Source organism: Branchiostoma lanceolatum, chromosome 8 (genome assembly GCF_035083965.1).
Source record: "Branchiostoma lanceolatum isolate klBraLanc5 chromosome 8, klBraLanc5.hap2, whole genome shotgun sequence".
NCBI classification, from domain to species: Eukaryota; Metazoa; Chordata; class Leptocardii; order Amphioxiformes; family Branchiostomatidae; genus Branchiostoma; species Branchiostoma lanceolatum.
The window spans coordinates 2,810,578-2,838,487 of record NC_089729.1 but is presented as its reverse complement, the minus strand read 5'-3'; the positions used below and the strand labels follow the sequence as shown (position 1 = coordinate 2,838,487).

General features: G+C 43.2%; 3 protein-coding genes and 2 long non-coding RNA genes across 5 annotated transcripts; all 5 read left to right on the top strand.

The window, feature by feature from the left end:
- The first annotated feature begins 8,766 nt into the window (after positions 1-8,766).
- On the top strand, positions 8,767-9,456 carry LOC136439713 (uncharacterized). The gene is made up of 3 exons (XR_010756565.1): positions 8,767-8,888; positions 9,044-9,181; positions 9,330-9,456. It is a non-coding gene; the product is annotated as an uncharacterized lncRNA (long non-coding RNA).
- A 64-nt stretch (positions 9,457-9,520) lies between these two features.
- Positions 9,521-14,682, top strand: LOC136440498 (fibronectin-like). The gene is made up of 8 exons (XM_066436549.1): positions 9,521-9,554; positions 9,815-9,916; positions 11,154-11,429; positions 11,719-11,991; positions 12,446-12,568; positions 13,406-13,681; positions 13,887-14,153; positions 14,480-14,682. Exons 1-8 carry the CDS (start codon positions 9,521-9,523, stop codon positions 14,680-14,682), a joined length of 1,554 nt encoding a protein of 517 aa, XP_066292646.1.
- Positions 14,683-16,269: 1,587 nt separating this feature from the next.
- Positions 16,270-17,019, top strand: LOC136440519 (uncharacterized). The gene is made up of 3 exons (XR_010756677.1): positions 16,270-16,326; positions 16,576-16,656; positions 16,954-17,019. It is a non-coding gene; the product is annotated as an uncharacterized lncRNA (long non-coding RNA).
- A 772-nt stretch (positions 17,020-17,791) lies between these two features.
- Positions 17,792-21,057, top strand: LOC136440497 (polycystin-1-like protein 2). The gene is made up of 7 exons (XM_066436548.1): positions 17,792-17,798; positions 18,060-18,217; positions 18,578-18,820; positions 19,219-19,708; positions 20,118-20,266; positions 20,509-20,733; positions 20,841-21,057. Exons 1-7 carry the CDS (start codon positions 17,792-17,794, stop codon positions 21,042-21,044), a joined length of 1,476 nt encoding a protein of 491 aa, XP_066292645.1. The 3' UTR covers positions 21,045-21,057.
- A 108-nt stretch (positions 21,058-21,165) lies between these two features.
- On the top strand, positions 21,166-27,597 carry LOC136440494 (polycystin-1-like protein 2). The gene is made up of 11 exons (XM_066436544.1): positions 21,166-21,269; positions 21,477-21,655; positions 22,164-22,654; positions 23,128-23,260; positions 23,431-23,672; positions 23,778-23,952; positions 24,204-24,881; positions 25,014-25,266; positions 25,400-25,677; positions 25,848-25,944; positions 26,634-27,597. The coding sequence occupies exons 1-11, from the start codon at positions 21,187-21,189 to the stop codon at positions 27,595-27,597; spliced, it is 3,573 nt and encodes a 1,190-aa protein (XP_066292641.1). The 5' UTR covers positions 21,166-21,186.
- Positions 27,598-27,910: the final 313 nt, after the last annotated feature.

Below are 27,910 nucleotides of genomic sequence, written 5' to 3'. Positions count from 1 at the left end.
TAGTGCAGTGTTTCTGTACGGACCGCACGTCTTGGCTTCGTCAGTAAAACCCCAGCAAACCATGGGCCCGTCCGGGCACGACTCCTGGGCGACGAGGCTTGGGTTTGTCGCCGCAGGAATCACCTGCTGGATGCTACTTGTCGCAGGTAGGGAATGTTATTTGCAGCGCCCATATCTATGTATTCATTACAACATATGCTACAGATAGCAAGTTTTGATTTCACTTACGACAATGCACACCGATCCATATGTTTTTATGACAAAATTACACAAGTGTGGTTCGAAAAACTCTGCACTTCGTTCGCTTTAAAAAAAAAATCTTGTGTGATAGGTATACTAACAATGTAAGCTTGTTCAGGAACTTGGACCACTTTAATTTTTTTTGAGTTCAGCTATTATTTCTAGAAAAGGATAAGTTGAACTGGACCTGCAACGTTCATTTCCCTAACCATGCCATACAAGGGTATGGGTAATACTAAGTTACGTCCTCCAATCAATATGATAATCCAGCACGAAGCTCCGTGCAAGTGCTTTTTGTTCTCAAGGTAAATGAAACGAAACAAAAACGTTGCTGCCGTCGTCATCCGCTGACACGTTTCTTTTAAAAAATGTCATAAATTCCCCGGATCGAAAAATGCGAATAAAAGAACGGGGATCAACAGGTGCATCCTTTCGGAAGATCGTCATTTCTTTTCTCTTCTCCCTTCTGAATATCATACTGTTCTCACAGTTGCTGAGAGAAAATATCTTAACATGCAAACCGCTAACTGAAAAGCGCAATCAACTAAATGGTAAAGACATGGAAGAGAAGCATCAATATTTCATGATGTGGTCTGTATCACCCAAGAAGACAGGCCGGCTCTCGTGTCGTGACGGAAGATGATTGACAAGTGACAACAGATGTCTATAGCATTTCTCTACTCAGGTGAAAAATCTTAACAACAATATCTTTAAAAGCCCATTGTAAGCTCCTGCAAGTTACTTTGCGACACGGAGAGTACATGTGGTGAATGAAAAACACGGAAAAAAGCAATCAACTTCGGCACAATGGTACAAGCCGAGGATTAAAAAAAGAGACCTATGAATATTTCATGATGTGGTCCGTATCACACAAAGACACCAGCTTGCTCTCATGCCGCCACAGCGAATGATTGACATTTGACAAGCCATGTCTATAGCATTTCTCTACTCAGGTGGAAAATCTATGGCAATATCTTTGAAAGCCTATTGTACACCCCTGCAATTATACGAGTTGATTAAGAGCCTCGTCATTTTAACTGTAAAGCGACAGAGCCATGCGTGACGAGACCCAAGGACTTACTGAATATCTTGGCTTTTAGATAAATAACTTTAAAATGAAGGTCGTTGCTTTCTTGCTTTCCTGTGTGCTGTATATCTTAATTGGTTTTCACACACTAGAGGGTTCGGAGTTGCAACCTTTTGGATAGGACCGTTGTTTGTTTTCTCTCCGTGCTGAATATAATTTTGTTGTAATATTAGCCGGATATCGTATGTGGTGCATGCAAACCACCATTAGTGTAAAGAGCAACCCAATCAATGGTACAAACATTGGAAGAGGATGTATATAGGTACAAAGCCCATTGTACACTCTTGCATATGTACGAGGTATTTGCGAGGATCGTCATTTTAACTGTAACAGCACAAGAATTAGTGGAGTTACTGATTTCTTTCTTGCTATCCTGAGTGTCATTTTAATCACTTGACGTTTTTTTTGCCTGTTACGAGTTCAAAGACTTTTGAAATTTTACATTGTGTCATTGTGTGAAAGACGAATGAGAGACTTTGACATTGAATGCCTTTGCGCATTTGAATAAGGATTTTATTCATTCATTTACATCACGTCAGCTACATCACTATATAAATATATTTTATGGTAGTTGTGTAGATGATTAGACTAATGGTTAAAATCAAAATAAACTAACAAATCTAACTCTCTCTCCCCCAGCTCCATCCCCGACTTCAGCTGGTACGTTTTTACTTAATAATTACGACATTGTCATACATTTTTTTCTGTCATGTACATGTGAAAATTAAAGATGCAGTAAATAAAGAGCAGAGGGCAGATATGTAAAGATTGTTGTCCTGCAATGTCTCCATTAGGCTTCAATTAATGTAAATAATTAATGCCATTAGGCTTCAATCAATGTAGGTAATTGATTCCATTAGGCCTCAATTAATGTAAATAATCAATGTGAATAATCCATCTGAGAACACGTGACTCAGATAAACTGGACGTTTCGTATTGCCGGACTGCAAAACACAAAAGCTAACCTTTGCCATACTTTGTTGATCTGTTGAAAACTACTCAATCAGTATTTTGATTATCTTGGTTCCACTTATTGTGTACCGTATATTGTTCTCAGTTTCACTTATCGGGTACCATATATTGTACTGAGACTGAACCACATATAGACGCCGCCTCGTATATATCAATTTTATGATGTGATGAGAATGTTAAGGAACATAAATATGTTTTAATTTATATCATAGCTTTTGCCTTACCTGTACAATTATTCTATAACCTGATAATGGATATTAAGTATGCTTAGTGAGAACATCACACTTCAGACTTGTGTCTACCAGTTTGTTCCAATAAAGATTGAATTGAATCAAATTGGAATACATTAACGATGTAAATCGTACCTTGTAAGCTGAACCGAAATCGAGCATTACTTTTTGAATGGGAGTATGGTGTTTTACCGAGATTGTTATCTTTTAGATTATGTCGAGAAGAAATGTTTCGCTGTTAGAAATAGTTGGAAACAATTGATGTGATAGGAGCAAATCAAGTCAAATCATGCGAATAGATATCTTAATTGCAAAATTGATAAGCAAATGTCATTTTAATCGGTGTCAAACGCTGTTTAGACTAACTTCATTTCTGTTTATCTCAGCGGATAACCACGGGTTTGAGGTCCTTAGCACTGTAGATCAACTGTGGGGGGGAGTCAATTTCCTGGCCATCAAGGCGCGGGTGCCGACTCACGGTGGCTCTGCCAGTTCGGACTGGTGCAGGGACTACCAGAACCTCTGCGCACAGTACGGGAAGAGACCAACGGGCTGTGGGGAGAGCTATGCAGTCGACGGTGGGAGTCACAGCGACCCCGACTCTATCCGGTAGGTCCTGTGACAAGAAGAAAAGTCATACTGCATGCTGTCAGCAAATCCTGCCTTGCCTTCTGTGCGGGTATAGGAATTGGCATAGAAAAGATAGAAAGCAATACCAGTCGTGTATATATCATAATATGAAACAAGTACATAAAAATAACGGAGTTATTGTTTTCGCTGTGTGTGTGCTTCCTTGTTCGATTGTCTGTGTTTCCGGATATTTGTGGTCAGCGTAACTAACGAACGGCTTAATGGCTTGTGATGATACCTAATATGTGGGTAGTCGAAAGTCAAGCTTAAGTTTGGGCCCCCTGATGTGTGACCTTGGAACTACATCAGAACTTCCGATTTCTATCTTCGAGAGGAGAAGATTATATTTTGGGTTGAGCCAGCTGTTGGGTGGGTCTGTACGTATATGTATGTCAAGATCATAACTCAAGAAACCTTAAATGAATCTATGATTTTGGTAGGTTTGTAGTGGTTGTGTAGAGGAAGGTCAAGTTCGAAAATGGTTCACCTTGCGTTGTCAACATGTGCTGCATCGGATTTTGCATTTTTGTGTGTTTTTATGTAGTACTTGGGTTGGCTAGACAAAAAAAATGAAAGCCCGACAAAAATGCCTAAAAACACGTCAAAAACCTGCCGGAACCCATCCTCTGCGTGGAGAGTAAGTAGATCGGCGTTAATTGGCTACTTTGCATTTGAAAGGACCGGCTCTGCGTGCACAAAATGCTACTGTTGTAAAACGGTATGGTGTATGATCAAATTTGCAGGGGGTGATAAGCATGTAAATATTAATCACTCTCCATAATAATCCTTGATTATTTGGCGAAGATAATGTGTTCGTGGAACTCCAGTTTTAAATCTTTTGTGCTGGACATGCTTTGGTCTTGATTTTTGCGGCAAATAACCTATGCTTGGTATAATCAAGGTGGTTATATCGACCTCCTTGGCATAGGATATTTGGAGTTTCTTTTAACACAACCAGGTAATCTCATCTGCTGACGTTTCGGTGTCTGTCAGACACCTTCTTCAGAGCTTCTGACTGGAGCACTGCTTCTCACCGCTATAACTAGCCGATGTAGGTGGCGCTTTTGCGGTGAGAACGTAATCCCAAACGTGGCTGAGCTTGTATCCCCCCTCGTCTCGGTTCATCACTGGTGATGACTTCCTGATCCATACTGGCTCCTTAATCCAACGAATGCGTCTGTTGTCCTCTCTGTCTATTACTTTGGCCCCCTCCCAGTCAATGACGCAGTTGTTTCTAGCAATATGGTCCGTGACTGCAGACTTCTTTTCTTCTTGTTATGCCTGTCTTTTCTGGGATCTAGTGTACTTGACAGCATCTATGTTGGTAGCTTCCTTTCGGTGTTCCTTGAGCCTAGTTCCAAGGATCCTGCCTGTTTCCCCAATGTATACTTCCTCCTTGGTATAATCTGCGTTTAATTGTGCATTTCAATGTGCATTGTAACCATCAGAAATGTATATTGTCCAGTTACCAAGACGTTGTCTAACTAGCTAGAGGCTATTATAAATGACTAGCCCTGGCTGTATGTCTTTCAAACAGCCTAATGAATCAAATCAAATCGAGTATGATCAATGATGAGACGTCTTTACATATGTTTCCAGATGCGTGTCTGAGTACAACTCGGACCCTTACATCAACGACGTGCTCGGCTGCAGCCCAGCCACAACCGTAGCTGACGTGGCGGCCTCCGCTTTCTCAGACGAGACTTCGTACACAACAGGCAGAGCTTTCGGCTTTCATCGCTGCGGCACCATCGATTGCGATAACTGGCTCGATGAAAGCTCAAACAGTCTATCTAGCACACATAATGCATATGGGCATGTGCGTAGTTCATATGACCATGTTGTATACACCGTGTGCACGGGCTCGTTTATAGGTAAGAATTTTGCTACTGACTATGAATTCAATCAGCATGTAAGATGTCACGAATAACAAGTCACCATTAAAACACGCTAAGGTGTTGAGGTAGAGATGTACATTCTGAAAGAGAACAAGGTGTCTTGCCAGGATGTCTATATTTCAGATTAGATCGAGAATTCATTTTTTGTCTTGAAGATATACTTTGAAAATGATGATGAGATAGAATTTTAACTATCCAAATAAAGACCTAAATTGCAAAATCAATAAGGGCAATTTTTTTTTAAACTAACATAAGTCTGGGTCCGTGTTTCTCCTCAGCAAGCCACGCCTTCACGGTCCTCCGTACTGCAGACGTGCGGCATGATTACGTGGACTTCTTGGCTCTCGAGGTGCTGCTGCCGGCTGACGGTCTGTCTAACACCTCTGACTGGTGTAAGGACTACCAGCACCTCTGTGCAGAGTACGGGAGGAGACCAACCGGCTGTGGGCAGGGGTCTCAGCACGTCTACAACATTGCCCGGTCGGAACGGCCATTCCTCGTGTTGTTTACTTTGCTTATTTATTTACTACCTTGGCACCTGTACTGGGGTATAGAAAATGTGAAGAAAAAAAAGAAATGAAAGAAACTTTCACTTTCATTAGAGAGGTCAGTCAAAGTTGATCAGCTACTGTCCTCATTTTCTTCGAAGAGAGCAAGTGTGAGTACTTGCACTGCACGAAATGGCCTCGGATCCAGACGAATCCGGACAGGAGAAACGGGATCCGGAACCTCAGATCTGTAAGAATCCGGACGGATACGGGGGCCGTATTGCACTAGAACAACTCAAGTTTACCTACATTAACCTACATAAGCAAGTGGTAACCTGATGTGGTGTGAACATGCAAGTTAATTCAGCTAAATTTTAGTTATTTTAGTACAATACGGCCCCCGTATCCGTCTGGATTCTTACAGATCTGAGGTTCCGGATCCCGTTTCTCCTGTCCGGATATGTCAGAATCCAAGGCCATTTCGTGCAGTGTTGGTGAAGTCCCATGTTTTGTGTTTCTAGGTGCGTAGGCGAGTATAACTCTTATCCCTACAACGCCCATGACGTGCTCCAATGTCCCCCGTTTGATGGTGTACGGGAAGTGGCGAACTTGGCGTTTGGATCCGAACATAATCAGCTTTCGTATGAAAGAATGATCGCCTTTGAAAGTTGTCCACCAGAAGCGTGCCATCGTGAGATCGAAAATAATATTGTTTTCCGCACCATAGTCGCCACAGTGAACGCGTACGCACTTTGTGCCGGCTATACGGGTAAGTATTTGGCTTTTCACTCAATAGAAATATACAACCATCTTGAACGCAAAAACCACATCAGTCTCCGGTTCGACTAGACTAGAAAGTTATTAAATTATATACAAGAAAATAAGTGTAATTCATATGGCTGTGGTGATGGAGGAAGAAGGATGTGATACCTATTTATGCAAAATGTTTTGCGTTACCATTTACTCCAGTTTTTCTTGTACCAACACACCATGCACAGATGTATCTCTTCCTTGTCCACGACGTTTTACATGGCAATAGAAAGTTAACACTCCAATGCACAACGTCCATATTTATAAATTATATTGTATATGTTTAAGGCCAGGCTAGAGACTCCGATCTAATGCAGTAAAACCTCTTAAGGATCAAATGAGTATACTCCAGTATACATCAACTGGTTACAATTATAGTTCTTGCCTTAACTGTGCTCTTTACCGTCCACAGACACTAATGAATGTGCAACAGGAAACGGTGGGTGTGCCCATGAATGTATCTACGCGCAAAGCGGCCACAGGTGCATCTGCCCACTGGGTTTCTCATTAATGGCGGATGATCATGGCTGTGAAGGTGAGGAACTGTTTCACTCTATTTTTGACAAGTGCTTCTCTTTATGTCTGCCTCACATATATTTAGCATACTGCCCCAATTGCCTACTATATCTACAATTGTGCTTGTACTATACACTAGATGTGCTTGTACTGTGGGCCATTTACGAGTCTATACTTTGACACCCTAGCGAATCTCTGTATGTATGCCCCACACATGTATTGTATACTGCTCCCTAGTGACTCTATTTTGTTTTTAAATTGAAATTGCAACACAGCAATACACATGTGACCTTGGCAGCGTTGCTAATTTCATGTGCCATCTAACATACAGTGGAATATTCGCGTATAAAGTAATGCCATACATCAATCATTCATAATATAACAAAGATTAAATCAAACAAATCGAGTTTACACGTAAGCCAAGAAGTAAACGTGGACATAACGTTTAACCCTATCTAGACGGGGGGGGGGTGGCTAAAAGTGCCCGCGCCAACTTTGATATCGTATAACTGCCAAACGACGTACGCTAGGACTACCAAACTTGATGACTTTTCCTAAAATTTAGTTGGCAACAATTTCATGATAATGGTTTAAGTTTATCATGTTTCGTCATTTTATGACGTCATTTTGACGTAAACGTAGTTAGTATTTTATAAATAAAAATGAAATGAAATATTGACGTCGTATGCCTTGGCATACCTTAAAATCAATAATACGCACTATTTTGTTTAATACCTTTAGATATTACGGGATTTCCCTTTTTAGCCAAAAAAATCACAATGATGACGTCATAATTACGTCATATTACATCATAACGTCACCAAAAGTATAGGAAATATAAAAATTTACGTGAACATCACTCCCTGCAAATTTGGTGATGATACATTATACTGTTCGGAAGGTTTGAGGGGAGGCCGAATGAGCCATCCCCCCAGTTCCAGATATCCACAAAAAGGCCAGTCTAGATACATTCATTCATTCATTGATTCATTCATTCATTCATTCAGATAGGGTTAAAGCTTGGGAGGTCAGAGGTCATCAGTAATCTTAGCCCCTGACAACTTGAAACGGAGGTGTAAGATCAGAAGTGGTTCGTGACGTGTAGAAAAGGACATGAGGTGGTTTAACTCGAAGAACTACCAAATCATTTTGTGAAGGAAATGTACGTTCCAAGTGCCCGAAAAACGTGCTTGTTTGTGCAGTTGTCAAAGCCAGGTAGCTCCTGTAGTAGAATATGTTTAGTTAGACTTTGTTGTGTGAGCTGATTCGTTACTTGTGCGTCTGTGTGTGCTTAAGATTGTTGTTTTATAATGCCACGTTCAGACATAGATGCCTGCCTGGCCAATTCGTGTGACGCCAATGCCACCTGTACGGATAACCCCCCTCCTGCCCTTGATGCGACCTGTACCTGCAACACTGGGTACACAGGAGATGGACTCGGTACTGGAAATGGATGTGCAGGTATCAGATTTTTACCAAATAAATTTTACCATGTTTCTTGGTAATGTAATGTTGCATCGATTGATTTCTATCGCTTTTTTTTTTACCTGCGTGTTTGTGCTTAAGATTGTTGTTTTATATTGCAACGTTCAGACATAGATGCCTGTCTGGTCAATCCGTGTGACGCCCAGGCCATCTGTACGGATAATCCCCCTCCTGGCCTTGATGCGACCTGTACCTGCAACACAGGGTATGCAGGAGATGGACTCGTTACTGGAACTGGATGTGCAGGTATTAGATTTTTACCAAATAAATTTCATCGTGGTTTTTATAGAGAATGTTGCCTAGCAAGGGAAATTTACATCAAGCGATTTCAACCCCTTTCTTACGTGTGCGTTTGTGTGTGCTTAAGATTGTTGTTTTATATTGCCACGTTCAGACATAGATGCCTGTCTGGTCAATCCGTGTGACGCTCAGGCCACCTGTACAGATAATCCCCCTCCTGCTCTTGATGCGAATTGTACCTGCAACACTGGGTACACAGGAGATGGTCTCGGTACTGGAACTGGATGTGCAGGTATTAGATTTTTAGTATATAAAAAATAGATTTCACCGTGGTTTTTATAGAGAATGTTGCCTGGCAAGGGAAACTTACATCAAGCGGTTTCTACCCCTTTCTTACGCGTGCGTCTGTGTGTGCTTAAGATTGTTGTTTTATATTGCCACGTTCAGACATAGATGCCTGCCTGGCCAATTCGTGTGACGCCAATGCCACCTGTACGGATAACCCCCCTCCTGCCCTTGATGCGACCTGTACCTGCAACACTGGGTATACAGGAGATGGACTCGGTACTGGAACTGGATGTGCAGGTATCAAATTTTTACCAAATAAATTTCACCGTGGTTTTTATAGAGAATGTTACCTAGCAAGGGATATTTACATCAAGCGATTTCTATCCCTTCCTTACGTGTGCGTCTGTGTGTGCTTAAGATTGCTGTTTTACATTGCCACGTTCAGACATAGATGCCTGCCTGGCCAATCCGTGTGACGCTCAGGCCACCTGTACGGATAATCCCCCTCCTGCCCTTGATGCGACCTGTACCTGCAACACTGGGTATGCAGGAGATGGTGTCGTAAATGGTACTGGGTGTCCAGGTATTACATCATTCACTTTGAGGTAGACTTAATGGAAAGATAACTGGGTGTCAATGTTCACATTTGTGACGTTAAATATTTACACAGGTATGGTTGGAATATATCGCTTTCTTGTCATGTTTTTTCTCCTTCTACTGAAAAATCATTAAAGGGATTCATGTCGGTCGTCCCAAACTCAATCGACCTTAAATTTGGAATGGAACTCAAGTGGGCAAATACCACCAGGCTTTTCTCTTTATCTATTTTTTGTATTTATCTTGGACTTGAAACTGTATTTCTAACTGTGGCGCAGTAATTGTCCTAGTCTGTTAAGACTGACTGACCTCATCTCACGTTCTTGTTTTAAGTATGCGGCCACTGCCAGGGCGGGGACATCAACTGTGACACGACGTCGGGTGTCTGCTCGGCTGGGTGTCAGGATGGATGGAAAACACAGATTTGCAAGGAAAGTATGTTGTGATTTTGTCATGATTTTCCTCTTTCCTTCTAGTTACGTACTAAGCATCACCGAGTATCACAGTGACTCCATTTTGTGGAGGCGAGCATCAGTTTGCGTATTTATTGGTCTCATATTTGCAGGTTTCCATTTGATGCAAAGGAAACACATACACGTGAATCCTAAGTGAAAATGTTTTCATTTTCGTTAATCTACATCATTGACGATTGACATTTAAATGTAATTTTCTGTTGTTAGTAAATACAGGGCTCGGAATTCATTTGGTGGGAACACTGAAAATTTTAGGTGCACAGGAAACGTTTTGGGTGGAGAACATAGAATAAATTAGAATGCCCCCCTCCCCAGCAAAACCTGATTAGGCCACAGCAAGTAATTTTTATGGATGACATCAGCGCGCTCGTTAATTTTCGCCTGATTTCGAAAAAAAAAACAAGAAATTTCATTGCCCTCCGACGGTGGTCAACATGCCCGAAAAATTGGCAAATATGTTGTAAACGTTGACAGTCTAAGGTGTTTCATTGCATATGAATACCCAGATTAATGTGTAGTTCCTCCCCGTGATGGTATGACATTAGCTGTTTTCTGCGTTCATTAAGCAGTATCTTCAAGAACAATTTAATGTTGACAGTCTAAGGTATTTCGTTGCATATGAATACCCAGTGTAGTTTCTGCCCATGATGGTATAATAACAAGCTGTTTTCTGCATTTGGTCTAGCAAGGACATTATATAAATAATGTGGGGGGGGGGTCTAGTTAATTGAGCTGTATTACACAAGGTGTTTCATCACATGAATAGCCAGTGTAGTTGCTTCAGATGATGGTACAACAAGCTCTTTTCTATATTTGTTGTAGTTAGTCTATTGCAATGTATACATCGACATGTTTACTGTTGAATCAAGGAGGTTTTATATTATATATGAAACCTCATTGGTTGAATACTGGAATAAAAGACCTGTTGGTCATGATATTATATTTCGCTGCCTCAATTCTTGTTTAACAAGATTTATGATCTCAAAATGTGAAAATATAGGAATCTTGTTTCTTTTGGCTCGCCTTGTTTTTTTTTTCGCCCTATCTCATTAATTTTGGGGTCTGCCGAGGATGTCATCCATAAAATTTACTTGCTGTGGCCTTACATACTATAGATGAACGATAATAACTATTCAAAATCAGCAGATGAAAGAGAATTTCTCATTTCCCATCTTATGTCAATTTTTTTCTTCCCGCAGCTGTTGATCCACCAGTTAACCTGACCGTTACTGACATCACGGATGAAGGGTTCAAGGTCACCTGGTCTCCATCCCCTGACCCTGACCTTCAGGGATACCATGTGGTGGTGCCTGAGCTAGACATGACGACATCCATCAATCAAAGCACGGATCAGACATGGCTCCAGGTGGTGGGACTGACAAGCGAAACTGATTACATCATCGGGGTGACGGTGTTGGTCCTGTCTGATGGTCGCTGGTCACAGAGCAATGCGACAACAACGGAGGCAACCACAAGTAAGGAAAGCCTACTTCTATATTCGAACAAATTAGAAATCATAAATACAGCTGCAATATTGTTAGAACATAGATGGTAAAATAGCTAAAGATATAATTATGAAGTATTAGACGTGAACAATTGCCTTTAAATCTTAGTTCGTAAAGTCAAGCCAACAAAGACATGAAGTATTGTGGACAGAAAAATACGATTTTTTTCAGGAAAAGACGGGAAATCTGATTTTTGAATTTCCTGTAACCCTGTTCCACAAACCTGAAGGAAATGCTAATTAAGAACGCTCATTTTCAGTAATGAGCTCCTCTACAGACCTGAAGTTCGATAATGTGACCGAGACGACGTCCATGCTGAGCTTTACCTGGGTGCCTCCTGATGGGGTCGTGACCGGATACCGCATCATGTACGGACAGGAGGAGGCGACAGAACAGCTCAGCCCCTCCCCGGGTCCAGGAGAGAGATCTGCTCTGCTTGAGGGCCTCCAGCCAGACACCATGTACACGGTGGCGATCATCACCATCGGAGTTCGCCAAGAAAGTCTGCCTCTGATTGGACGAAATGCGACTGGTAAGTACAAAAAAAGGTCTAATAGTAATCATCATCATCATCGGTCGACGGACGGGGCAAGTCCATGCACAACCGCCGACCACTCCATCCTGTCTGCCATGGCCGCACTCAGGTCCTCCATATGAATTCCGGTGTCTCTGGACAGAGCCCTTGGGAAGGTCAGCTTCCTGCAGTGTGTTTTTCCCCGGGGCCTCCACAGAATGAGTGAGGAGATTATCTCCTCACTTGCCCGAAGGCAGTGACCAGCAAACTGGACCCTTCTCTGTCTGAGTCTGTGTGACACCCGCGGTAGAGAACCGTAAATGGTCTAATAGTTATAATGCTGTAGATTCAATGTCATTTCACTTCACTTCACTTCCTTATTCTTATAATTTTGAAGAAGCCTTAATAGATGCTAAGTTTGTCATAATTATAACGTACTTTTTGCCTCCGCTGTGTTCTATTGTCTTTGTAGAGTCCGACGAATGTGCGACAGTGAACGGTTTTTGTGACCAGATCTGCACGAACGTCCCGGGCAGCTACAGCTGTTTCTGCCGTCAGGGATTCGTGCTGATGGCAGACGCCCACGGCTGTGAATGTGAGAAACTGCTCGATTATAGTTAAGATATATTCAAATGTGTAAAGAAACAATTTGAATTTAGAGCTATACCCGAATTTTGATTGGCGTTTTGGTATGAGGGCAAGGGAGTGTGCAGGCGCCTGGTTGCTATCTTCGGAGTCCCGTTGAACACTTAAGCAACCACCCAAGACGGCAAAGGTGCAATATTGTTGGCAAGAAGTAGGATAATTTTAATCTTCTGCTCACACGTGCGCTTACATGTGTCTCCCCATTCCGCTCTGGCTTTTGCTATTCCGTCAAGTTGGATGACGGAAATATAGTTGCAGCGCAGATGCAGATGTTCAATGGAGAAACAGCAATCATGTTAATAGACAGATTGGGCTCAACTATAACACCTGATATAGAAATGCGAAACAATTCGATTTATTTGTGCCATTTTCCCTTTCATTGCTAAGTGTGCGGACACTGCCAGGGCGGGGACATCAACTGTGACCGGATGTCAGGTGTTTGCTCGGCTGGGTGTCAGGATGGATGGAAAACACGGCTTTGCAATGAAGGTATATCTTCTTATTGAAAAAAGAAAATGATTGTATTCTATGTCTTTTCCATCGTAAGATTTGAAGTATGAGTAATTGTTAATGCAAGAATCATAACACATATGAGGGAGTAGAGAAACCTTCCAGTGGAATCTTTGCTGTACAATAAAGTTTTGCATACGTTCTCTGATCTGTGGTATTGCACAGTATTTGTCACCAGTGGTAATGTATTCGGAGAGAAAAGCTACTCTGAAGTAGCTGGTGTTGAATGGAATAAATGTCATTTAAATTTCCTGCCTCTTATTCTGTATCCCCGTAGCTGTGGAGCCACCTATCAAACTGGCTGTGTCTGACGTCACGGACAAAGGGTTCAACATCACGTGGTCACAGTCCCCTGACCCTGACCTTCATGGATACCGCGTTGTGGTGTCGACGTTAGACTTGTCGACAGTTGTCCATCAATACACGGATAAGACGTCATTTTTGGTTTTCAATCTGCCACCGGATACGGATTACGTCATCGGCGCGACGTCACTGATCTGGACGGATGGTTGGCAGTCCCAGAGCGAGGCGGCGGTGATACAAACATACACAGGTGGGGAGAACTTCATAAACCATAATTTACAAGTTACAAATCCGTCTAGAACTTACTGCTAGTTACAAATCATTTTAGACTGAAAAAAAGTAGGAAAATAATAAATATCAAAATGTACAAGTCAGACAAAGACATGAAGTTATTATATATTCCTAATATTTTCTCAAGGCATAATTAATCAACAATTTATATTAAATGATTTCAGTAATGAGCTCCTCTACAGACCTGAAATTCATCGAGGTGACCGAGTCCACGCTGAGGTTCGCCTGGGTGCCCCCTGATGGGGTCGTGACCGGATACCGCATCATGTACGGACAGGAGGAGGCGACGGAACGGCTCAACCCCTCCCCGGGTCCAGGAGATAGATCAGCTCTGCTTGAGGGCCTCCAGCCAGACACCATGTACACGGTGGAGATCATCACCATCGGAGTTCGCCAAGAAAGTTTGCCTCTACTCGGGCAGAATGCGACTGGTAAGTTACTGGCTGATTTCAAGTATTAATTTTGAACTCAAGAAACGATTCTAATACCTTAGATATGTTTTCTACGTACGTAGTAGTTTTTTCGAGCTGTGTGTGTGGGAATATTTTTGCCTGTTGTATAAAATCAACAACGAACTTTTACTACCTTTAAACTCTAGACTTCATCGTGCTAGTGATACGAATATAAAATGTTATCTCATAAAATATGACTTAATCTAAAGCTTGCAGTAATAGCGGATGAAATGTTTCCAAAATTAATGGTAAATCATCCTTCAATCCTTGACGTTCAAACACAAACGCGATCTGTACCTTTGCAGAGATGAGCTCCTCCACAGACCTGCAGTTCGTCAACGTGACCGAGTCCACGCTGAGGGTCACCTGGGTGCCTCCTGATGCAGCCGTTACCGGATACCGCATCATGTATGGACGCATCAACGTGATGGTCAACAAAGGAAGCCGAAGATTGCTCCAGTTGCGGGTACTTGTAGACCTGGATTTCACATTGCAGACTAGACACTAGTATTCTGTGGCTTTTGTGGCTTTATACGTCATGAAGTCAGGATGACGACACCTAACTTTAGGATGACGGTTTTCCTAGCTTCTGCCAACTTCTGCCACCTGCCACCGTACCTTGGCTAGTGGCAAAAGTTGGGATGACGTCACCTAACATCCACCTGCCACCCTACCCTACCCTTGCCACTGGTATAATATGACGTCACATCTTACTTCCAGGGGCCTCAAAACTACTCGGTAATGATCGTAACTTCTGCCACCTTCTGCAACCCTAACTTCTGCAACTTCACCCTGATACTGGACATAGCTAGTCGTAACATTCTCAGTTACAACTTTGCTAGCTACAGTATGGCTTTGTATCAATCTCTATGCAACAGACGACACGAACTATGTACTACATTTTCGTTTAGCTCCACGACTTTCTCGAAACCGTGGAAGTCTCCATAGCAGGAATCTTAGGTCTAAATACCATGGCCAGATAACACAATTCAATTGCAGAACCGATAGATATAAGAAGAAAACACTGCATTACCTAGATGACTTACTCGACGACAAAGTGTTAGCGCCTCAAACAAGCATTTTGAAGAAAACACATTCTAAAAGTGATTATTGTAAGGTATGTAATGTTAAGTTTATTCTTGTATCGTTATGAATTCTAGATTACTTTAATTGTAAACCATACATTACTTAAGCAAATGAAGGCTGTTACTGTATGTTGTCTCTTGCAACGACGTAATAAACCTTTCATTCAGGAGGAGGCGACAGAACAGCTCAATCCCTCACCGGGTCCAGGAGAGAGGTCTGCTCTGCTGGAGGGCCTCCAGCCGGACACCATGTACAAGGTGGAGATCTTCACCATCGGAGTTTATCGAGAGAGTGCACCTCTAGTCGGGTATAACACGACTGGTAAGTTCATGACGTATTAGCTATATTTGTAATATTTATATCAAGGAAATATTCCAGTACCATATAGGCGCTGTGTTTGTCTACGTCATGCCTGGTTGTTGTATCAAGTGCACGTAGAAACTCTCTAGATCTATGTTTATTCCAGAAGTCACATGGGTGTCAGCGACTTCTGCCGCTTCAACCAACGCCACAAGTCTGATGACCACATTTTTCATCAGCATAGTAACTTCGACTACACCCGCGGAGACACTGGAAAGTACATCGATCCGGGGACCACTGAAACTCGGTAAGCATATTACCAGAGGGAAAGGCTAGTTTACATGGAAAAACTGAATACATCATTTTAGGCTTTGATGAATAAGTCATTACGTGCCTGACACAGCGTTTTAAAATGCGTTATTAAATTGGATCTGACTGATAAATCAATCTTGCTTAGGTGAAGACCAGCTGGATGGAAACCAGTTGGGTGACTTCTCAAATCAAACAACAACTAGCACATCTGTGGCAAACAGAGAGGGTAAGAGCCTGGAATTTTCTAGACCATATAAAACGTAGGTACATGTATGCGTAAATTCCCTGTCATTAGAGCAACGATTAACCTCAATTGAGGATGCCTGCTTTACCTTTACCCTTTTTAAGCTAAAATTTGGTGCGCATGAATACTAGTACGATTTCTTTTTTCACAGATATCAAGCAAACCAGCACAATCTCGCCGGGAGGCAGCAGGACAACGCAAGCAGACCAGGTTTGTGCTTTTATCGGACAATTTATACAATGGTCTACTTCCTACAATAGTGGATATTATAGATTTTTGATAGCTAACGCTTCCAGAAATAAAGTTGTCGTTGATGTTAAATTGGATGTTTCAGCTGGTGGATGTCAAACTGAACTGAAGAGACAATGTAGGTACATAATTACGAGGGAAAGTAGTGGGGATGGGATGAAAAGTTGTTGTTTTTTCCAAAGATTGCTGATTAACCACCCCCATGTTTAGGCACCAGGCAATGTTCTGGACAGCATCAATGCAGAATCTGTCTCCCTCAATCCACAGGACGTGCTGCAGAGGCTGTCTCAGGTTAGCAACATCCTGTACATGCACTTGTTGGCGTCACGACTCGAGTATTTTCCACAAGAGTCATCGTGTAAGGCAGGGCTAAGTTCAGGTTAATCTAAAAATCGTAACCATTGTTTGTGATTTATCTTTATTTTGGCAACAGGCAGAAATTCTAAACGCCATACGACTGTAGATGTTGATGGAAAAACATAGTTGTACTTTTTTCTGTAGGTAGATAGTAGGATACCAGGAGCATGCATGTAAATTTGTTTGAGGATATTTCATGTTGAATTAAAGGAATATGTTTCTTCCAATTAGAACGTTGCCGATGACGATGTTGGGTCGGAGCAACAAACATCAGCTGCTGAAGATGAACAATCACAGGTAAGCCTGTTTGGGATCTTTAAGCTGTCATTTTTGGAGGTTTTTAGTGTAAACCATGGGGAGAACTGTTCAGCTTTGTATGGAATACGCATCATTAATTAATGCTCTTGTTATCCACTGTGGTAGATTTGCAGGAAGGCGCTTGAAAGATTGGAATCTGAAACGGGTAGGGCCCAGACGCCGGACCGTCTGCAAATCATCTCTGAACTAACATCACTTGTCATTACGTCATGCCCCGACATTCCACAAGAGAACGCCTTAAAGGTAAAACGTACTTTCTACAAAAAAAGAATCATTTAGTCTTTTTAGTAGCGACTTCAAGAGTAAAAGTAGTCAAGTACTAACGATGATGTTCTATTCTTGCATGTTAATGATTTAAAACGTACTTTCTACAAAAAAGAATCATTCCTGTCTTTAGTAGCGACTTCAAGAGTAAAAATAGTATGGTGCTAACGATGATGTTCTATATATTCTTGCATGTTGATGATTTGATTTTCTCTATTTCATATTAGTAAATATTCTTTTTTATCCAAGCATTTCAGTTTTCTTTTGAGAATCGGTACCATAGATATAGATGAAAACATAAACATTAAGTGCAAGGCGTTTAAAATGTTTAGTCCTAACAATTATCATGCCTTTATGATTTCCAACAGAACACAGCACTAGATGTTCTCACGTCCATCACCAGCAAACTGGGCAAGCTGGACATGTCTGATCCGTCAACTGTCAAGTCTGTGGGAGGATGTAAGTACCAAATACACCAGTGCAACCGATGGAGGGTTGGGAGTTGCTCCCCTAATTGTCTGGCTGTTCGTTATAGCGGAATCATTAGCCTTGTGTGACATTTTTGCCAGAACACGTGCACATGAACACCGAAAGCCGGTTCCTTTAGCAGCTCTGGTAGAATCTGCTGGTTCATAGCAATGTTTCAGACCTGTGTATGAGCCTTCCCTGTTTCTTAAACAGCTCTGGTAGACTCCTCTGGTACAACTGTAATGTTTACGACCTGTATAACAACAATCTTCCCAATTCCTTCGCAGCCCTGGTAGAGTCCGTTGCTACCCTGCTTTATGCACCAGAGGGAGATGCAGAAGAGGATGACGGGAATCCCCAGTCCGATCCGGTAGATGACGATCATGTCTCTCCAGAGGAGCGTGCTCAAAAGGTGAAACAAGAGGAGGAAGAACAGCGAGCTGAGGTTAGCATCAATCCTTTGTTTTGACTAAGGCTTTCACTTGTTCCCCTTTCACTCATTTTTTTTATACTCCATCTTTGCTTTGTTAACATTATGTCGATTTATCCATCTTCCCCGTTCACCATCTCAAAACCAAACGCCACTTTTTCCATTAAAGCCAAACATCACAGGTTATAGATGGTTTAGTTTCACATTTCAGTATTACATGGACGACGGCTTGGCTCGTTAACGTTTGAGTCATTCATCTCCTGGTTGTACAAACCAGTATTACTCCAACATTCCTTTGAATTTCCTGTTAATAAAAGGTATACCATTTCCATGAATTGTTTCTTTTATTAGGTATTTCTCAATTATCAATTTCAGAGAAAAGAAATTGTCCAAAAAAGCCACCAGGTCCTGGATGATCTGCTCAACGCCGTTGCCGACCCCATGAGGCCCGGCGCCCCGCCTGTAACCATCAACAGGGGCGGCATCACGCTGCGTGCACAGAAGATTGTTGGCTCCAAGTCTGGGAGGCAGGCGGTTCAGACGGGGAATGGGGGATTCCAGTTCCCATCCCAAACTGCACTTTTCCCGGAGCATCCACCGCACAACGTCACTGTAAAGGTACTAGCTTTATTTCTTTCGATGATATCTTCTTCAACTTTTAATTGAAATAGATTTAAGCATTGCCATCTGATGCATGTAACAAGTTTTTGATTCCGGCTTCAGACTGGTTTTGTAACTGGTCTCTGGGGGCTACGTCAAAGGCCAACATACTCATAGTGGCTAAATAGGAATTAGGAGGCAAATAAGAGCCAAATATAATGGCGGCCACCAGGGAAATATTCACCCCTGCTTGTCAAAAATTCACGTTAAAACAATCCGTTTAATTCTGACTTTTTTTATTTCCGAGAATTGGCCATCTGGACACCACACTCCCTACTTTTTAGCTCTAGTAACAAGCTAGTTTTGATAATATGTTTAATTGAAAATTATAAGGCTTGTTTTCTCTTATCTTCCAGTTGACACAGTACCAACAGAACCCATATAATTGGGGGCGTGGGCAGTACCAGACGCACTCCTCTGTCATGGAACTGTCGCTTCACCGGAAAAACTACAAACCCTTCGTCTTCAATAACCTGACTGAAGACTTCATAATCACCATTCCTGGCAACTCCGGAAATAAACCAGCGACCAAAACCATCACCTTGCCTCTCACAGGAAGCAAAACGTCAAGCTACCATCTGCTGAACCTCAACAACACCGCAGAGGGATTACTGGTCACAATCACGCCGCTGAACTCAAGTATGGTGTACGGCGTGTCGGGAAGGTACGGCGGCCGCCCTGATGATCAAAACTACGACGTGTGCACGGAGACGTACGTTCTTCCCGAGGAGTGTTCCCTTACGGAAACTCTCAGTGGCAATGAAGACTCGGACAAGGCAGCGGCAAGAATGTTCATCAAAGGGAAGAAAGATCCAGTTGATTACTACATCAAAGTCCAAATGCTAGGTGAGTTTTGATTAACTTTTAGGACATAAAGATAGTTTTGTCATTTTCACATGTTTCTTTTTCAGTTGCCTTTTTCACAGACTGAAAAGGGTAAGTGGGTGCAGCAAAGCTAATTGAAATATCCATAATGACGCATTTATGCTATCCTTGACACTGCATACACGGAATAGCTACTACTAGAGGCAATGGGTGTCAGAAAACTTATCTATATAAAGATATAAGCAGCTGGTTCTTCCATTATCGAAAGAGTACCTACGTTTCTGCATTATTCTGAAATAACCCTAAAGCTAAAAGCCAAAGTCTAGTTGACAACGCTTTTCAACGTAGAAATTGGCGTAGCTATTGATGGTTTTTTTCTGTATTTCAGTGTGTTTATAAGTAAATAAATGTGTTTTTTTTTTCTCTTCAGGGCCAGAGACCAAATGCGACATCAGTGATGGAACCGACGAAAAGAATGTACAGACCAATGACTCCTACGTCTACCAGATCCAGTGGGCCCGTCTGAGCTGCGTCTTCTGGAGCGAGACGCAGGAAGCCTGGAGGCCGGACGGCTGCACGGTATGTTTAGACTTTATATTCTATTGCCCAGCCGGTAGCGATCTGCCAATATTTTCGTAACAAAATGATGCTGTGTTAGATGACCTGTTAGAATAGTACTTAACGTCTTATTCGGTATAATTTTGAGCACTTTGATCAACTTGTTGGACTGTAAATGTAGCATTTCTGAACATGCACATGGTATCTTAACATGATTTTACATTTATATGTAATGTAATAAAGCATTTCTGTATCATCTTTAGATAAGTGATCAGTCTACTATTACCAGCACCATCTGTCACTGCAACCATCTGACGGCTTTCGGAAGTGACTTCGCTACACCACCAAACACGGTCGACTTCGGGGCGTTAACTCTTAGTGATTTACGTGACAACGGCGCGGTTTTGACAACCATCTTTGTGGAGTTCTGCCTCTTTCTGCTGACATTGATTATAATGAAGATTATTGACCTTAGATCAAAGAGGAAGGTACGTAGGCAATGTCGATAATTTCAAGAACGGTGTGGGACTTGTTGTCTATCAGCTTAGAGTCTTCTTTTTTTCTAAATGTTCGATTTCATCATACCTCCTTTCAGAAAAATCCTTCAATCAACCTGGACGACCTGCAGAGCGATTTCCGGTACCGTCTCCAGGTTTGGACAGGCACCGCTAAGCATGCTGGGACGACGTCTACCGTTGCCTTCAACCTGTACGGAGATGCAGCAAACTCTGGAGTGAGAGTAATCAACATGACAAAGAAAGTTAGACATCAGATTTACTGGCTCCATTTTTCAACCTAAAATATTGTCAACCTAAAAGGTTAAACTGTAGATCCTAACTCGTTTGATTTCTGTTGCTCTTCAGGTTTTTACCCAAGGCAGCCAGGTGACCCTGACCTTCAGCACAGCAGAACAGCTGGGTAACGTGGAGCTGCTGCAGCTCATGCACGACAACAGTGGGGAGGGGAGCCGTGCATCGTGGAATGTGGACAGAGCAGCAGTGCAGGATCTCACCTCAGGAAAACTGTGAGTTCACTCGAACTTTCCTTGACTGTCTAGATTCATCCAGCTAGATCCATCCAACCGCAAAATGAGTAGACGAAAAAAATGTAGTAATCGATCATTGCCTCATTTCACTGTTTTAGAGAAATGACAACAGGATGAAAGAGACAAAGTCAGACCCATAGTTGACAGGTGGGGCTAAAGGTCTTTTTTTCATTTTTGGAACTACAGGTTCTATTTCTTCTGCGGTGAGTGGCTGGCAGCCGACCGCGGGGACGGGCAGGTGGTGAAGACCTTTCCTGTCGCCACTGATCAGGACCTGCGATCCTTCGCGTTCCTGTTCCCGGCAAGTCTGCGGAGTAATATGGAAGAGGAACACCTCTTCTTGTCCGTCGCTATCATGCCTGAAGGTAGCATTCGCTAGACGTGTTTATTTACTACACATTGTGTCCTTGCGCACTTGCATCTGGACCGTATCGGTGAGGCATGAATAATAATTAGAAGGGGTTACAATGAGGTTTTGACATCTATAGAGATTGAAGGTAAGAGAACGATTCCTTAAGATCAACTCCTTCAATCTAGCGACAAAGAGGGACATTACAGCATAACTAAAATTCTGATACGTATATTAGTCAGAATAACTAGAGTAACTGGTTACAGTAGAGATATGGCATTTACAGAAATTGAAAGTAAGAGATGGATCCCTGAAGAGCAACTCCTTCTAGCGACAAAGATATCATATTTCATAGATCGAATTTGACATATGCCATGAAGCTGACTTGCACTCATTTTCTAGCAAACCATGTATAGAATTATACATCAAAGATTTAGAATATGACAGTTATGGAAAATACAGTAATTGGCGGTAGATTTGTCAGTTACCAATCGATATTGAGATATTCTATTATTATTTCACAGATAGCACGTTCACCCGCAGCGAGAGGCTCGGCTGCTGCCTGAGTCTCCTCCTCATGTCCATGGTGTCCAGCGCCATGTGGCTGAGTGACGAAGATGCAACCAAGGTTGTGCAGGCCGTCAGCGTGGGGCCGTTCTCCTTCACCTTGAACACAGTTTACACGGGAATCATGACCAGCATCACCTGCCTTCCCGTCATCATTGCCATAGTCCTGCTGTTCCAGTATAGCCGACCCAGCAACAAGGGCGACCGGAGGGTCCGAGATGTGGAGACGGGCGGCCCAGCTGAGGAACCCACGCAGCAAGGACCAGCCAAGGGCCTGCCGCACTGGTGCAAGTACGTGGCCTGGGTGCTGGTGGTGCTGTCCGCTGTGGGGTCAGCTGTCTTCACTGTGCTGTACAGTCTGGAGTGGGGCAAGGACAAGTCGGAGAGTTGGCTGTCTGCTTACTTTGTCACCTTTCTTGCGGACATCTTTCTCATGCAACCAGCGAAGGTGACGAAAAGCTTTTTTTGCTGTGATATTTCAAAACCCAAACACCAGTAGTAAATTCATTTCGCTTCTATATGTTACAGTTGATTCTGCAGGTCGTAAAAAAGCTGTTGATGAATGAACCTTTATCCGTCAATAGAATGGAAGCATTGTTGCCTTTGTCTCAATAGAATGACTAGTTCCAACAGGCAATTTGTCTCATCACCTCGAGAGTGTGTGTAAAAATCTCATCAACATTGCCGCCTTTTTCTTGTGTTCCAATTTTATCTAAACTGTAGCCAACTCTTCACTAACTCTTCTTTCAGCGTCCGCCTGCATGTCTATCTGACAATATATTGAAGAGACTAGTAGAGTCTATTGAACTGATTTATTACTCGGATGTATATCTGAATGACCTGTTAGTCTTCATCCGCTTTCTTTCATGTACCTTGTTTGACCACCGATATATTTTATAAGTCAAACTTTTAATGTTACAGGTTGTGGTTCTCGCGATCCTCTTTTCATCCATTTTCAAAACCCATGTCACAAAGATGATGTTTGCAAACGAGGGGGACACATTTTTCATTCAGGACCACACTGTGACTTCAAAAAAGCGGACAGGGTTCGATAGTGAGTCATACCAAGTCATGTCGTGTAACCGTAAAATTCATCTGATACAATATCAATTTGCTATATCCAAATTTCTCACAAGATCTTAAGTGGTGTCTAAGGTGCAACATTGTCTAGGTTGGTACCAACGACTAATTGTACTTCTTGCCGATTCGATTGTATTCTCAAAGGTTGTCAATTTCGCGTCCAGAAGAAAATGGAGAGACTTTCTCAGATGTCCCTTGCGAACCTTAAGGAAGTGCGACAGAAGCAAAGCAGGGAGCGGAAAATTGGAGACGTTCTATGGAGCATCCTGAGGTTTTGTGTTTTTGTTCTGCTCATCGTTACAATCACCAACAATCAGCACAACACGACCACGGCATTCCATCAGACACAGAGCGCAGCCGACAGCTTTGTGGACTCTACAGACGATGTAAGCAGACTATCGCATTGTTATAAACAGTGTACGGGAGAAGTTGTAAGAATTAACTTTGCATCGTCATTGTATTTAATTTAAAAACAAATTATTCTTCCAAAGGTGACAGACCCTTCTGCCCTCTGGTCTTGGCTGGACGAGACCGCTCTGGGGAGCTTCTACCCGGAGACTTCCTACAATGGCGACAAGCCCCGCTGGTGGGAGAAGGGCTTCACAACTGACATGCAGTCGGTCCTGGCCTTCCCACCAAGCTTGATCCAAGCCCGAGTAAAGCCAGGTGGGTGGAACCACTTTTTATGGAAGACATCGTTATCGGCTTATGTTTTACATACTTTGCTCTCCCAAGTTACTCATTCAAAAACTGACGAGCCGCTGTCCACTGCTGCAAACTCCATATATTTGTTTGTTTTAACCTTTGTTTATTCATGATAAGCTTAAATCGGCACGCAGGCCGCTTTTCATTGAGGTCATGAGATACACAGTCATATGCGGCTTTCTTCTCGTATTTTTCTTCTCCTGCCATCCCAGGGCTGTGCACGGTGCCTGCGACAATGCAGTACCTATTTGATGAATGTACAGCAGCGTATGATGAAAACACGAAGGAGACCGGAGCGTTTGAGAAGGGATGGAAAAAGGTCACCAATATGTCGAAGGTAGAATCAGAAGCTACTGAATGGAGCCACCGCTCCAGTGGATACACCATTAAACCCATCTTTGGGGTGAAATCGCACTACTGGGGAGACGGCTTCAGTCTGGACCTGGGGAAATCAGCAGACGAGATGCGCAGCATCCTAGCAGACCTGAAGGCCAACCGTTGGATCGACAGGCAGACCAGGGCCGTCATTTTGGAAGCGTTGCTCTACAACGGAAACCTGGATCTGTTCACATCGGTGACAATGGTGTTCGAATTCAGCGAGATGTCCGGAGTTTTCTCCCATCGTCACCTGCACACCTTCCGACTTCATCAACGGCCGGGGACGATCGGGTACATCTACGTCCTGCTGGAAATCATTTACGTCATCATTCTCCTCTACTCACTTTGGAAAGAGGCGAAAGCTTCACTCGCAGCCGGCTTGGCCTACCTGAAGGAGCCGTGGAATATTGTGGAAATATTCAACTTCATCCTTGCCTTCACTGTAATTGCCTTGTACGGATCTAACAGAGGCTACAGCTCCAAGGCTCTGGCGGCTATCAAGCAAGGGAACGGTGTGTTATCTACTTCATATTCTACTCATATCTGTCATAGACTAGCACTTTTTAATGTTGTTGAGAAGCCATCGCTGATTCATTTTTGTGTGATATCGCTGTGATAATGTATTGTTTTTTTTTTTCGTGAAGATCCATTTCAATATCTCAAAACGCTGGTGAACATAAACCTGATGTACGGATGGTTCCTGTCTTTCCTTGCCTTTGTCAACATCATGAAGTTCCTGCGGCTGCTGAGGTTCAACCCATACCTCGCCAAGATGATGTCCGTGTTCCGGGGAATGGCGGTGGAGTTCTCTGCCTTCATTCTCTACTTTTTCCTCTGCTTCTCAGGATTTGGCATCAGCGCTTATCTCATGTTCGGTGCCACCGTAACAGCGTACAGGTGGGTAATTTGTAATGGCAACATGCGCCAACCGTTTCTACGGTCCTGGCTACCTTTTGGACTAATGCAGACAGTCATAACATAACAAGTGGCTGATCGACAAAGGTGACAAAGAAATGATTTCTCATTTCAGGGCCATCAGCCTGTCCTACTCTACATTGTTCCAGATGTCCCTTGGCCTCTTTGACTACACAGAGCTTTTCGCGGCAAACCCCATCCTCGGCCCCATTTTCTTTGTAACATTCATGTGCCTAATCTTCCTGGTGCTGATGAACATCGCCATGGCGATCATCGACAGTGCCCTTCCCGATGTGCGGAACCACGTCATGTCTGAAGAGGACAGTTTCTTCGTCCAGGGGATATGGGAGCGCTTCACAGCCCTGCTTGGGCTTCAGCAAGTGCAAGCGACAGGTAGGTGATGTTGACAAGCCACTAGAATATTACTTCGGTTTACTGTCTTTAGGAAGTAACAAACAGATGCTTCTGTTTTGCTAATCCTTATGAACCAGATGATTCACTTCCTTTGTTGCCCTCGATTCACTAGTTCATAAAATTGATAAATGTACATTTAATCCGTACAGGGGTGGACTCCGTGGATAGGCTCCACGATAGCCTTATTGAGGTTGAGATTAAAGTTGAGGGGCTGTGGCTGAAGAGAAGGTCGTTTTTCAACTGCAGGCGAGTAAAATTTCCTGTCAGAAGCATGGACTGGATCTTCTCTGTTGTCATCTTTCCTTCTCCTCCCGCCGATGTCTTGTGGTGTCCAGAGGTGTTGAATCTTCCTGCATTTGGGGGGGGGGGGGGCGTATAGCTGAATTGCGTTGGTCCGATAGCGGGAAGCCAACAGGCCTAACAGGCAGAAGTCTAGGGCTGACACGACGTAGTCCAAGAGCCTTTAGGGCTTACAGGCCGTAGTCCAAGAGCCTTTAGGGCTGACAGGCCGTAGTCCAAGAGCCTTTAGGGCTGACAGGCCGTAGTCCAAGAGCCTTTGGGGCTGACATGGGAGGCCTGTAGGCTGAACTCGCCGTGGTCACGTAGCTGTTGCTGTTGGGTTGACAGAGTGTTAGGCCGGAGTAGGAGGAATCTCGGGCTGACATGCCCTTTTGATTACCTTCAGATCTTAGCATATCTTGTCTTATTCAAAGCGTCCCTGAAACTCTGAATTTCCTGTGTTTTTGTCAGCTATTGATAGACATGAATAAATGGAATTTTCAAAATTGGGCATTTTAATTTGCCTTTAGTCAGCCAGTTGTAATTGCTCTGTCCTTTCCTGTTTCCAACACTGCTGACTGAATAATATGGTTATAATCGTTTAAGATATTTCCGCACCCTAACATCTCCAATTTTTCTATCCTATATCAATAAAGGGTGAAGGATTCGGACCTACCTACAGTACCCGACTTTGTCCCGCCAGTCAAGAATGTCTCCAATGATGCAGATGAGGAACCTCCTACTCCTAGAGGAGACCTTCCAGTCATTATGATCCGCTCTGCCTCCCAGAACACCCTCACAGACACCACAGGGGAACCCTCCCAGAAAACCCTGACACACACCTCAGGGCAACATGGTGAAGAAGTCGAAACAGCTCCAAGTGAAGGGAGGGTCGAAAATGATTTGGGAGATAAGACAGGTGTTGAAGACAACGTGGTTCTGACAGCAGGCAAGGCGCTGACATACAACCACATCAAGGCTGCCCAGAGCCTGCTCCGCCGCCAGTACCCGGCACTCCAGGGGCTGGAAGACCCTGTAATCGGTCTCTATGAGGTGGGATTTGCCAAAATGATGGGGAAGGGGCTGCAAATCCACCACAGCGTGAACATGCACTGGGTTCTGTCGTCTTGCACAGAAGGACAGGTGTGCCTGTATGACAGCCTCGGCGTCGCCATGACGAAATCTCTACAGATACAGCTTTGCCAGTCTTACGCCACTTTTGCTGACCGGGAAACAAAGGTCCTGTCCGTCTTGTTACCGGAGGTACAGCACCAATGGAATGCCAATGATTCTGGGCTGTTCGTCATAGCCTGGGCTGTGGATATTGCAGAAGGGCGAGACGTGAGCGGGGTTGTGTATGACGACATGAAGATGAGGAGCCATCTCGAGATGTGCTTCAAACAAGGGAACCTCACGCCATTTCCACGTCTGACCCACCGTAGAAGCAGGGTCGGTCCGATCAATGCACAGCGAATCTCACTGATCTGCCACTGCGAGCAGGAGGAGCGTCTGGGAAGGATGGAGAGGTGCAAGGCATGCCGGAGGATCTTTCACGTCAGCTGCCTGGCAGCCAGCCCTCCCCGTGATGACACATGGGTATGCAGCGACTGCACCATGTAAAGAACAGTACTAGTATTCAGTACAAAAACAAATATTGTATTGATCCACATTTGTAGTCCAAGATTAACCTTTTTTTTGTTCTCCCTCCGGAAGAGAAGAAACAAATCGTGATTGTCTCTGCAATAATGGCAAAATATGAAACTTATTAGATTATAATTACTGCTGAAGACTTTCTTTTTTATTTCGTGTGTAATACTACTGATTAAATTTCATCTAATACTAATATAGTAAATATACTTATGCTACAAGTGCATGTACTCTGTTGTCTGTACATTTTGATAGATACTAAAATATATTAATATACCATGTTATG

Excerpts from the sequence above, each read along its gene's own strand:
- LOC136440498 (XM_066436549.1), top strand. The coding sequence starts at position 9,521 with ATGTTCACATTTGTGACGTTAAATATTTACACAG. Across the intron at positions 11,992-12,445 it reads GATTGGACGAAATGCGACTG|AGTCCGACGAATGTGCGACA; the intron begins GTAAGTACAAAA and ends TTGTCTTTGTAG. Across the intron at positions 14,154-14,479 it reads ACTCGGGCAGAATGCGACTG|AGATGAGCTCCTCCACAGAC; the intron begins GTAAGTTACTGG and ends GTACCTTTGCAG.
- LOC136440497 (XM_066436548.1), top strand. Across the intron at positions 18,821-19,218 it reads CGCACAACGTCACTGTAAAG|TTGACACAGTACCAACAGAA; the intron begins GTACTAGCTTTA and ends CTTATCTTCCAG. Across the intron at positions 19,709-20,117 it reads CATCAAAGTCCAAATGCTAG|GGCCAGAGACCAAATGCGAC; the intron begins GTGAGTTTTGAT and ends TTTTCTCTTCAG.
- LOC136440494 (XM_066436544.1), top strand. The coding sequence starts at position 21,187 with ATGCACGACAACAGTGGGGAGGGGAGCCGTGCATCGTGGAATGTGGAC. Across the intron at positions 23,261-23,430 it reads AAAGCGGACAGGGTTCGATA|GTTGTCAATTTCGCGTCCAG; the intron begins GTGAGTCATACC and ends GTATTCTCAAAG. Across the intron at positions 25,267-25,399 it reads GCCACCGTAACAGCGTACAG|GGCCATCAGCCTGTCCTACT; the intron begins GTGGGTAATTTG and ends TTCTCATTTCAG.